At 49.7% G+C, this 10,034-nt stretch overlaps 4 protein-coding genes across 4 annotated transcripts; 1 reads left to right on the top strand and 3 right to left on the bottom strand.

Moving 5' to 3' along the window:
* Positions 1 to 85: 85 nt before the first annotated feature.
* Positions 86 to 1,956, bottom strand: LOC6530716 (CDK5RAP3-like protein). Its single transcript, XM_002091571.3, has 4 exons — positions 1,851 to 1,956; positions 1,605 to 1,779; positions 707 to 1,549; positions 86 to 641 (listed from the first exon to the last, which is right to left on the bottom strand). The coding sequence occupies exons 1-4, from the start codon at positions 1,854 to 1,856 to the stop codon at positions 136 to 138; spliced, it is 1,530 nt and encodes a 509-aa protein (XP_002091607.1). The 5' UTR covers positions 1,857 to 1,956; the 3' UTR covers positions 86 to 135.
* Positions 1,957 to 2,133: 177 nt separating this feature from the next.
* Positions 2,134 to 4,290, bottom strand: LOC6530715 (transcription factor grauzone). Its single transcript, XM_002091570.3, has 5 exons — positions 4,086 to 4,290; positions 3,242 to 4,008; positions 2,970 to 3,179; positions 2,532 to 2,907; positions 2,134 to 2,470 (listed from the first exon to the last, which is right to left on the bottom strand). The coding sequence occupies exons 1-5, from the start codon at positions 4,206 to 4,208 to the stop codon at positions 2,234 to 2,236; spliced, it is 1,713 nt and encodes a 570-aa protein (XP_002091606.1). The 5' UTR covers positions 4,209 to 4,290; the 3' UTR covers positions 2,134 to 2,233.
* A 27-nt stretch (positions 4,291 to 4,317) lies between these two features.
* LOC6530714 (U2 snRNP-associated SURP motif-containing protein) lies at positions 4,318 to 8,049 on the top strand. Its single transcript, XM_002091569.3, has 12 exons — positions 4,318 to 4,470; positions 4,530 to 4,646; positions 4,703 to 4,989; positions 5,047 to 5,465; positions 5,529 to 5,713; positions 5,776 to 5,819; positions 5,882 to 6,214; positions 6,274 to 6,516; positions 6,578 to 6,761; positions 6,821 to 7,073; positions 7,134 to 7,495; positions 7,552 to 8,049. The coding sequence occupies exons 1-12, from the start codon at positions 4,414 to 4,416 to the stop codon at positions 7,948 to 7,950; spliced, it is 2,883 nt and encodes a 960-aa protein (XP_002091605.1). The 5' UTR covers positions 4,318 to 4,413; the 3' UTR covers positions 7,951 to 8,049.
* LOC6530713 (E3 ubiquitin-protein ligase RMND5A) lies at positions 8,012 to 9,804 on the bottom strand. Its single transcript, XM_002091568.3, has one exon. The coding sequence runs from the start codon at positions 9,568 to 9,570 to the stop codon at positions 8,272 to 8,274; it is 1,299 nt and encodes a 432-aa protein (XP_002091604.1). The 5' UTR covers positions 9,571 to 9,804; the 3' UTR covers positions 8,012 to 8,271.
* Positions 9,805 to 10,034: the final 230 nt, after the last annotated feature.

Here is a 10,034-nt window from a genome sequence, read left to right as displayed (position 1 = left end):
AGAACACAATATAAATAAAATTTGTATATTTAATAAAAATAGCAAAATAAAAATAAACTTCTTTTAAAAAATTTACAAAACCATCTTTGTCCTGCCCATTTTTCAGTTTATTTAACAAACATCCAACACGTCACATTAATTAACACCACCCATCAAATTAACCACCCGGTTCTTATAGCGCTTGGATATATCCTTCTCGATGTGCGACTGCAGAGTGCGCGTCTGGGCAATCAGCTCCTCCAGGACGGGATTGAGCTCCTGTCGCTGTTCCCGCAGCTCGATGGTCCGCGTCTTGAGCGTCTCCCGCGTGGCTCGCAACTTCTCCACGGCCTTTGTCATCTGCTGCAGCTTGGTGGCCAGCAGATTGGCATACTTGGGGGAATGCTTCAGTTGGAAGAGGTGCCGCGTCTGCTCGTCGGCAGTCTGCTGGATTATTTTCTCCACGGATCCGAGTATCTTTCTGATGCTCTCCACATCGTGGGTGGCAATGTTGTCCATGAGGGAGAACATGATATCGCTGGAGGATTCCAGCTGCTTGAGTTCATAGATACGCATGCGCAGGAAGGACTCCAGTTCGTAAATTTCGTCCAGGAAGCGATCGCGATAGTTGGGCGAGTCCAGCAGAGTGTAGGCCTGATCACCTGCAACGAGAAACCATTAACCATTAACCACTACTCTATCAAATGAAAGTGCACAGTGAACTTACCCTTGGCAGTGCCGCCATCCATGCCAGTGCCTTCCACTACGATTCCGTACTCCTCGACGGGAATGTCAAAGTTGATTTCCACCGCATCGGTGGGAGCACTTTCTATGCCCCAGTCGATGTTGCCGCCGTCGTTTTCCGGCAAGTCGCCGCTGCCAAAGTCCCCATAGTCGATTATCTCAGCCGAAACGGTCGAGGAAGTTCCGCCGTTGTCGTCCGTTCCGAAGTCAATCTCAGCAACAACATTATCCTCCTTGCTGGCGATGCCTTCGCTGAGGTTTAGCCGAATGGGCGGCTCCTCGACGGCCAAGGGAGCTTCCTTGTGGATGTACTGGTACACGGTGGTGTTGCCGAACTCCACCAGGTGGTTCAGAATGGGCAGCGCCTGCTTGTTACCGCTGATCTCGGCGTATAAATCGATGCCCGGCTGAATCTTGGCAATGTCCACTAGGGATTTGGCGTACAGCTCCGGCAGTCCAGCTAGAACCTGGACGAACTCCGCATGCAGGTTGTCGCCCTTGACGCCCAGTTGCTCCAGCAGAGCCGAGTGCTCGGCCAGCAGTTGGGTCTCCGGCTTGTTCAGATCGTGGGCCCGCTTCTGGCTCTCGTCCGCCTGCTGCTCCAGCTTGGCCATCTGCTTGCGCACTCCGGGTATCTCGTAGTTCACATTCCGCACAAAGATCTGAGCCGTTTCGGCCAGGTAGGTGGCATTTTTTTCGTACAGGCGGCTTATCTCCTGCCAGTCCTTCATGCGCTGGCTGCCGTAGGTGCCAAACACGCTCTTCGTATCCTTTTCGGTCTGCTTGAGGATCTCAATGATCTCCTTCACATGGTAGTAGTTGATGTCTGGAAGGAGTGGGACACATTAGTGGGACTGACTTTTGTGGCACTGGGCACCTACTTGTCCGGGCCAACAGCTTAATGAGCTGCTCATTGGAGGGCATGTCCTGCAAGGCGTTGCTGATCTTCTTGTGGATCTCCCTAATCTCCTGCTGGACATTCTTGGGCACAATCCTTCGGCTGATCAGCCAGTCCTGCAGCTTCAGCGTGTGTATGTCGATGGGGATCTCCGACTCCTGCAGGGCGCCAACAAATAATGTGCTGGTGAGCGTAAATTTCACCAGGATTTTGTTAATAATATGCTTACATTCATTTTTAATCAATGTTTGTCCACGCAGACTGTTTTCTATTATTGTTGCTTCTGGCAGTGTGACCAGGCTATCGTTACACACTTAGCAGGTACCACAACCTGCCAATAGATCCTATTGGGAAATTCAACACATTCTCACTGCGACTGTTGTAAATTTTAATCGCGCTTTTTTCAAAACCAATTTTGAATAACTGAAGCTAAATGGAACATTTCAATTTCAAAAAGTTGGCAAAAGGTAATAAGTAAAGAACCCAGAAATATGACAAGGAAAAGCGCAGACTTTCAAATAATTCCTATTATATATATTTTGTTTTCAAACAAAGGTCAATCAAAAACTAAGCAATGCTTCCGCAAATCGATTTCCTTAAGCGTTCCCGGGCCTAACCCGAGTAGTCATTGGCAATAGCTGCGGCATCGGCATCGTCCCTGAACATCTGCGCCACTTGGGCACTGGGCAGGACCTTCTGGGAGCTCCCCGTCTTGGTCTTTCGCCATATGTCCCACTCCACCGGATGCATTTTCTTCTTGTGAGAGTGCATGTTGGCGTTCGAGTTGAAGGTGCGGGGACAGAAGGGACACTTGTAGAGTGGCTCGCCGGTGTGCTGTGCCATATGCTCCTGAAACCACCAATCATATTAATATTAATATTTGTATTATATTTTGAGGTTAATATCTAACCTTAAGGCTGATGTCCTTCTTGAAGGTTTTGCCACACTGCTCGCAGGTGTAGATCACATTCGAGTGGGAATAACGCTTGTGACCGATCAGTGCACGGGAGTTCTTGCAGCTCTTGCCACACTCTGAGCATATAAATAGTTTGCCCTCGTCGTTGTGGCGCCTCAAATGCTGCTTGAGATTGTCCTCGTCCTTCAGCCAGCTCTCGCAGTCCGGACGCGGGCACTTGATGCGTGGTCCACTCTCCTCGAAATGCAGGCGAACGTGCTTCTCGAAGACCGCCTTGTCCTTGATCTTCTTGCCGCACACATGACAGATATTAGCCGCCTTGCGATGCTGCATGCTGATGTGGACCTGCATGTGGTACTCCGTGGCAAAACTATGGTACGAAAGAAGAGCGGTTAGCATTGGACACACTGCGATTTAGCTAGCGACACTCACGCATTGTGTTTGGGGCACTGCGGACAGATGAACTTGCGCTCGTTGACGGGCACATGGGAGCCCTTGTGCAGCTCTAGCAGGTTGCGCCGCGAGAAGCGTTTGCCGCAGTCCTCGCACTGGAAGTCGCACTCCTCATCTGGAACATGGTGGACCAGCCAGTGGGCACGCAGTACGCTGGAATTGGCGAACACCTTTCCGCAGTCCTTGCATCTGTTGAAAAAGAAAGCTCACTATCAAACCATTTTGGCTTGGGTATGGTAAGAGAGACCCACTTGATGTATTCGGGATTCTCATGCCTTCTCGCATGCTCCTGGATGAGGCAGCGTTTGTTGAGCTTGCGGCCGCAGCACTTGATGTAGGGCCTCTCGTCCGGATGCTTATCCTTAAAGTGCTCGCGGATGCCGTCGAAGTCCTCGGCCAGGAATATGCACAGCTCGCAGCCCATGACTATGTAGCGCTTGATTAGTTCCTCGTCTTCTTTGCAGAATGGTGGCAGACGTTCCATTTTAAATATTCTCTTTTGCGGTCCCCGCTTGGCCACAATCTTATCCTTGCCTTTTCTGCCTAGCGCAACCGTTCCTCTTTTCGTTTTTGCCGTCTTGGCCACCTCCCGTTTACGTTTGCGTCCACTTCGGGTGACGATCAGGTCGTCGGGATCCTCATCCTCTTCCTCCTCGTAATCCTCATCCTGTTCATTGGTGGCATCCTCAAAGGGGAATTCCATGTCGGGTGACTGTCGCTCGGTTTTGATGCCCACCTTGCTGTCTTCCGGTGACATGGGCTGGCTCAGATCCAATTCGTCGAGGGGATTCACATTCAGCTGGGCACTGACATCGTTGTCCACCGCGAGAACGTCAGCCGGCATGAGCACCTCCTCTGGCCAAGAGGTGTTAACCATCTCCGGATCCTGCTTGAACTTTGAGGTGGTGGCGTATATCACCTGGGCCTCCTGTATGGACACGTAGAACTGATGGAACTCGGACACCTGCGTCCAGCAGACGTTGCAGATAACCTTGGATATCTCGTCGTTGGGCAGTACCTGGATGCGTGCCGGAGATGAGATGGTGGTAAAAAAAGATTCCCAGGCACAAAAGTGGGTGGAGGGCAGCAGCTTACCTCGAACCAGAAATGTTGGCGCAGCACCTCCGCAACCTTGCTTTCGCCCGAGTCCACATCGAAGATCTGTAGACACATCTGGGCGCCGCTCACTCCGCGCAAACAGAGGCGGCAGATATCCATTTTGCATTTATTTGATAAAACTATAATAAAAAGTAGTAATTTACATAGCTCTGTCGATAACTCCCATCGCAACTATCGGCTGCATCGTGATTTATTCCCTGCAAACGGCCATACTGTGGACTGCTTGTTCGACGCTGGTCACACTGGCAATTGCAGATTTTCTTATTTTCGTATTTGCTAAAAATGTGGATATTGTCTGGAAAAAATGAGTAAACAGGGGAATAAAGCCAAGGATGCGGCTGCCGCATCTGCCACTTTAAAAGTAATGGTGTCCTGAGTAGCCGGAACAACGAGGTTAACATTTATTGGTCTTGTTTCCAGCGGATAAGCGAAAAGAAGTTGGAGGCCTTTACGGTGGGCACCTTCTCCAAACGACAATTGTCCAAAAAAGAGCTCGAGGACCAGAAGAAAAAGGAGGATGCAGCTGCTGCGGCACACGTAGGCGACTCCAGCTATATCTTCCACCTCCTACTATAACCAAATGCGATTTTTAGGCCTTCAAAGAGTTCGTGGAGACCTTTCAAGAAGCACCCACCCCCTCGTCCAAAGTTTGGGTCAAAGCCGGCACCTATGATGCAGGATCCCGGCGGGAGGACAAGTCGGAGAAGGGCAAGCTATACAAGCCGGTCTCGAAGCTGCTGGACAAGAGCTCCTCGGAGAAGGTCGAGGATTACGCCAAGACACTGGCCTCGGATCTCAAAAAGGACTCAGGCCCATTGAAAAAGAAAAACCAGGAGAAGAAAAAGAGCAACTTGGAGCTGTTCAAGGAGGAGTTGAGACAGTAGGCGCAAGTGTTAGTGCATGTGTACATTCCATACTGATTGATTCATGATTACAGGATTCAAGAGGAGCGCGAGGAGCGCCACAAGTACAAGCACATGGCCGCAAGCCATTCCGCACCAGCACAGAAACCGGCTGCATCAGATGCTACTGTGCCCAGCAGTAGTACATCCACCACCTCACAGGCTTCAAACAGCTCAAAGGATTCTGGATCGTTTGACACGGGCGATCCAAATACCACAAACCTTTACCTTGGCAACCTGAACCCCAAGATATCCGAGCAGCAGCTCATGGAAATCTTTGGCCGCTACGGTCCCTTGGCCAGTATCAAGATTATGTGGCCCCGCTCCGAGGAAGAGAAGCAAAGGGGCCGCAACTGCGGCTTTGTGGCCTACATGAGCCGCAAGGATGCAGAAAGAGCTCTGAGGACACTAAACGGGCGCTACATTATGGGCTACGAGATGCGTCTAGGATGGGGTAATCTAAAGATCTTATTTCTCATTCTGTATATGTTCTAATACCAATTCATAATTACTATAGGAAAGACTGTGCCCATAATGAATACGCCCATTTTTGCACCACAAGCCTTGCTGGAGATGACTCTGCCTCCGCCTCCATCAGGATTGCCCTTTAATGCCCAACCTCCACCCAGTGAAGCTGATGTTTTGCCCAAGAAAAACTACAAGGAGTTCAACCAGGAAGAGGACAAAGAGAATTTAGAGCGGGTAAGTAAAAATCCATTTGCTAACTCGTAAAGAAATACAAATAAAAGTGTTTAACTTTACAGATACTTGCCAAATGCGTCGTTAAAGTCCATGTACCCACAGAGAAGTATGAAGTGCACCAAGAATATTACATTTAAGAGAACTAACGTGGCTGTGCGCTTTTTACAGGGCTGTTCTTAATGTTATTCATCGGATGATCGAGTTTGTCATACGCGAGGGGCCGATGTTTGAGGCGCTGATCATGATACGGGAAATGGAGAATCCGCTCTTCTCCTTCCTCTTCGACAACGAGAGTCCTGCCCACATCTACTACCGCTGGAAGCTGTTCTCTTTGCTACAGGGCGATACGCCCAATGAATGGCGGGAGGATGAATTCCGTATGTTCAAAAACGGACCGGTTTGGAAGCCCCCAATCGCCAACTTCTATACTCAAGGCATGCCAGATGAGCTAGTTGTTGATCCGGATGCTCCTGTGGTGCACAAAGGAGCGTTGTCCAATGCGTACGTTCAACTAAGATATTCCTTGTGAACATAAATATTTATTATCCATACCGATACAGGCAACGCAATCGACTGGAGGATTTGATAAGGCAATTAACTCCAGAACGCGCCCGTATTGGGGATGCCATGATCTTTTGCATTGAACACGCAGATGCGGCTGATGAAATTTGCGAGTGCATCGCCGAGTCCCTGTCCAATATAAATACATTGGCCTCCAAGAAGATTGCTCGACTTTATCTGATCTCTGATATACTGCACAACTGCACTGTTAAAGTGGCCAATGCTTCGTTCTTTCGTAAATCGTACGTATATAAGTATATCAAAGTATAAACATTTATGTGACCCCTGTTATTTATTATTTAGTGTGGAAAAGCAACTGTTGGACATCTTTGATAACCTGCATAACTTCTACGTGAACATCGAAAGTAGATTGAAAGCTGAGGGCTTTAAATCCAGGGTCTGCAATGTAATTCGCACATGGGAGGAATGGACAATATATCCCAAGGATTTTATGGCAGAGCTGACGGCCAAATTCTTAGGCAAACCTGTTAGTTATTGAAATGTATTATTGATTATGCATATAGTGTAATGGAGTCTTGTGTTTAGTACGTCAAGCCCGTCAATACATCGCCTCAAGCGGAGGAAACTCGATCTGATGAGGCTCTGGACGAAGATATCGACGGGGCCCCTCTTTCCGGAGAGGAAAAGGACGACGAGGACCTAGACGGTGTGCCACTGGATGGAGCTGCTTTGCTTAAGAGCGCCTTGAAGCGAGCCATACCTGATGCAGATGCTGGTACTCCGAAGCGTGACACACCTAAGAAAGATGAATACCTCGATGAAATCGATGGCATACCATGTAAGCATAGACACGTAATATAAACCTTCTTTCTATTACCGAAATATTCCCCAATTACAGTGGATGAGGATCTCGACGGTGTACCGTTGGAAAAAGAATCAAAATCTACGGCCAAAATGCCTGGCTTCATACCATCGAAGTGGGAGACAGTTGACCCCCAGCAAGTCGAAGCGCAGGCGATTACTACCAGCAAATGGGACACTCTGGATCCGCCCGATCCTCCCAAGTTCTTTAGCTCGGACGACGACAGTGAAGATGACAATGCTCAAAAGTATACCGACGAGATGCGACAGAAGCTAAGAGACATTGAGTTGAAAGCAGTGCAGTACCAGGACGAACTGGAGTCCGGAAAGCGGCGCCTGGAGCCAGGTTGGACTGTTGGCGAACAAGTGGAATACTTTCGGAAGCGATTGCTCAAACAGGTAGGATCTATAACACACTATAAGTCGGATTTTACAACTGAATTCCTTGGCAACAGGACTCGCGAACTGACGCAACTGTGGACTCGCCGCTCAGCTACATGCATATCAAACCGAAGAGCTCCAAGGTTAGTGAGAGTCCAGCGCATTTCAGCAGCGGTTCACACAAACGATCGCACTCCCCGTTCTCCGGTGGGGAAACCAAACGACGGGACTATTCACCAGAAGTCCCGCGCTCATCCAAATCCTCGAAACGTAATCGTACGCGCAGTCCGTCCAGTTCACCAAAGCGGTATGCAGAGCGGTCGTCGCGTAGCTCCCGCTACGAAAGTCCCGCCTCCGGATCGTCACGATCACGTACTTCTCCAACCACATTCTCCTCGCGCTCTTCTCGCAGAGAAGAGGCATCTCCACCGAGACATCGCAGCGACAAGCACAAGCATAAACATAGGCACTAGAGTGTGCTCTTCGGACGATTTGTATTTAATTAAACATGGATTCTACATAAAAACACTTTCGTCGTTTGCTTTAAATACACAGTATAATATAATTTTAAATCTAAATTGTTTGTTAGGAAGTGGGACACACGCACAACACACGGCCCAGGCAGTTCGATTGCGCTCTGCGAATTTGTCTAAAAACATGAATCTAAGCAAGCTATCTTAAAATGGTTACGATTTGTTAAGGAAAGCCGGCCCAACCAACACCAATCCTCGAACCGCCTGAGCCTAGTCATATAAGCAGTGGTGATTATCATAATGTGAATACATAGATGTGGCTTAAAAGTAGATGCGAACAGCCTCCTCGGCATTCTGCTCCACGGGGCAGTAGGGGCACTTCAGTATGTGCCCAACACTCAGTTTGTGCAGGGCGTCGTTGGAAATGACATGACCGCATGTCAACTTCTTCGGCGGGTTATCCTCGGAAGTCTGCTGGCGCAAGATGGGGCAGGCAAAGATCGAGTGGAAGCGGAATTCCGGCTGCAAATCGATCTCAATGGGCAGCTCGTCGCAGCCGTTCCACATGCCCAGGACTTGGCGTGACTGCATCACCTGCTTGATATTGAGCAGGGCGGGCAGGGCAGTGCATCCGGCATTAACCACGACAGACAGGGCAGAGTTCTTGCTGATGCCTAGCAATTGGCATGCGTCTTTCAGGAATATGAACGACAGCTCCGTCCACATCTCCTGGCCCATGAAGTGCTTGTACGGCGAGTTCTCCAGACCACTTGGCAGATATATGAAGCTGGCCATTAAGTTGGCTATTTCGTGCTCGTAGCGTACAGCAAACTTCTTGAAGTTCAGTCGAGCGTAGGAAATGGCCTCGCGCTGCGAGTCCAATCCGTAGGAGACCAGCTGCATGAAGCGCATCCGGTGCAGCCGGAACTCTATTAGCGAGTGGCGATCACTCAGCTGCTGGGAGTACATCTTCGCCCACTTGAGGGCGTCGGTAAGATCCCGCTTCTGGATCTTCACCCAAATGCCGTAGATATCGGCAAACTCGCGCTCCGAGTCGAACACATCCTGGGCATGCTCCGGCGACATCTTGCTCTCACGGATTAGGGTGCGAGCCACATCGTCCATGCCCTGGCGACAATAGTGCTTGGCGATGGCCTTATTCAGCAGCATCAGGTTCTCCTCGTCCTGCAGCACGTCCACTCGCATGGTGGACGAGAAGTCGGCGCTGAAGTTACGATCAATGGCTTTGCCGATCTTCGAAATGGAGCCGTGCAGATCGCGGTGCTCCGTGGAGAGTTTCTGCACGCGCTCGTTGCACCTAGCAATAGCATTTCGGACGCTTTCCACTTGGCGCTCGGTGAGGCGTTGCGGAGCCGTCGGTTCCGTCTCCACCTGCATGCTCACTCCATCGCCCATGGGATCGTCCTGGGACACCTGGGTGCTCGAATTCAGAGTGGTCACCAGCTGCTCCGCCCTGCTGAGAACCTCCACCAGCTCCGACATCTGCGTGGCAATGTCTCCGATGTCCGCTGCCGCGTTCTCGTGCAGCTGCTCTAACTTGCTGACCACTCGGGTCAAGTCCTTTTCCACCGACGAACAGGCCCACGACTCGTTGTCCATTGTTAGCTCCAGTTTCGTGGGGTGAAAGCCTTGAATCCACTCACGCCAGGCGCGCGTTCACTTGCGATTTTGCAGCTCTTCGCCTTCAAGGATTCCTTGCTCTGCGATTCTTCAAAGTCACGGCGATAATCGGTGGTCCAGCACAATATGCGTATTTATAAATTGTTAATTTTGTAACACAAAGAAGACGAAAACATTGGAGCTGGGTGGACCACTCGTGATGCTATCGATATATCGAATAATTTGGATTTCGATAAAGGGTCGCAGGGCTGAGCGAATTTAAATTGGTAAATCCCCGCGCTGGTCATTTTACCGTTTTATTGAAAATATCAGCGATGATCCCTAATGATAATTGGCAATGTGTAGCTTAGCCCAGCCCTTCAACGTCATAATCATGCTGTAAAATAAGTACCTGTCATTGAACTTAATTTGAATGTTACCTGACAGTGCCAATAAAGCTTTTA

The sequence above is a fragment of the Drosophila yakuba genome, chromosome 2R (genome assembly GCF_016746365.2).
Source record: "Drosophila yakuba strain Tai18E2 chromosome 2R, Prin_Dyak_Tai18E2_2.1, whole genome shotgun sequence".
NCBI classification, from domain to species: Eukaryota; Metazoa; Arthropoda; class Insecta; order Diptera; family Drosophilidae; genus Drosophila; species Drosophila yakuba.
This window is presented reverse-complemented; position numbering and strand designations above follow the sequence as displayed.

Bases quoted from the DNA above. Each gene is read 5' to 3' on its own strand.
- LOC6530716 (XM_002091571.3), bottom strand. The intron at 1,550-1,604 runs GTAGGTGCCCAG...CACTCCTTCCAG, and splicing joins TAAGCTGTTGGCCCGGACAA to ACATCAACTACTACCATGTG. The intron at 642-706 runs GTAAGTTCACTG...TTCTCGTTGCAG, and splicing joins GGATGGCGGCACTGCCAAGG to GTGATCAGGCCTACACTCTG.
- LOC6530715 (XM_002091570.3), bottom strand. From the start codon at position 4,208: ATGGATATCTGCCGCCTCTGTTTGCGCGGAGTGAGCGGCGCCCAGATG. The intron at 4,009-4,085 runs GTAAGCTGCTGC...GCACGCATCCAG, and splicing joins GCCAACATTTCTGGTTCGAG to GTACTGCCCAACGACGAGAT. The intron at 2,908-2,969 runs GTGAGTGTCGCT...TTCGTACCATAG, and splicing joins CAGTGCCCCAAACACAATGC to TTTTGCCACGGAGTACCACA.
- LOC6530714 (XM_002091569.3), top strand. From the start codon at position 4,414: ATGAGTAAACAGGGGAATAAAGCCAAGGATGCGGCTGCCGCATCTGCC. The intron at 6,762-6,820 runs GTTAGTTATTGA...TCTTGTGTTTAG, and splicing joins CCAAATTCTTAGGCAAACCT to TACGTCAAGCCCGTCAATAC. The intron at 7,074-7,133 runs GTAAGCATAGAC...CCCCAATTACAG, and splicing joins TGAAATCGATGGCATACCAT to TGGATGAGGATCTCGACGGT.
- LOC6530713 (XM_002091568.3), bottom strand. From the start codon at position 9,570: ATGGACAACGAGTCGTGGGCCTGTTCGTCGGTGGAAAAGGACTTGACC.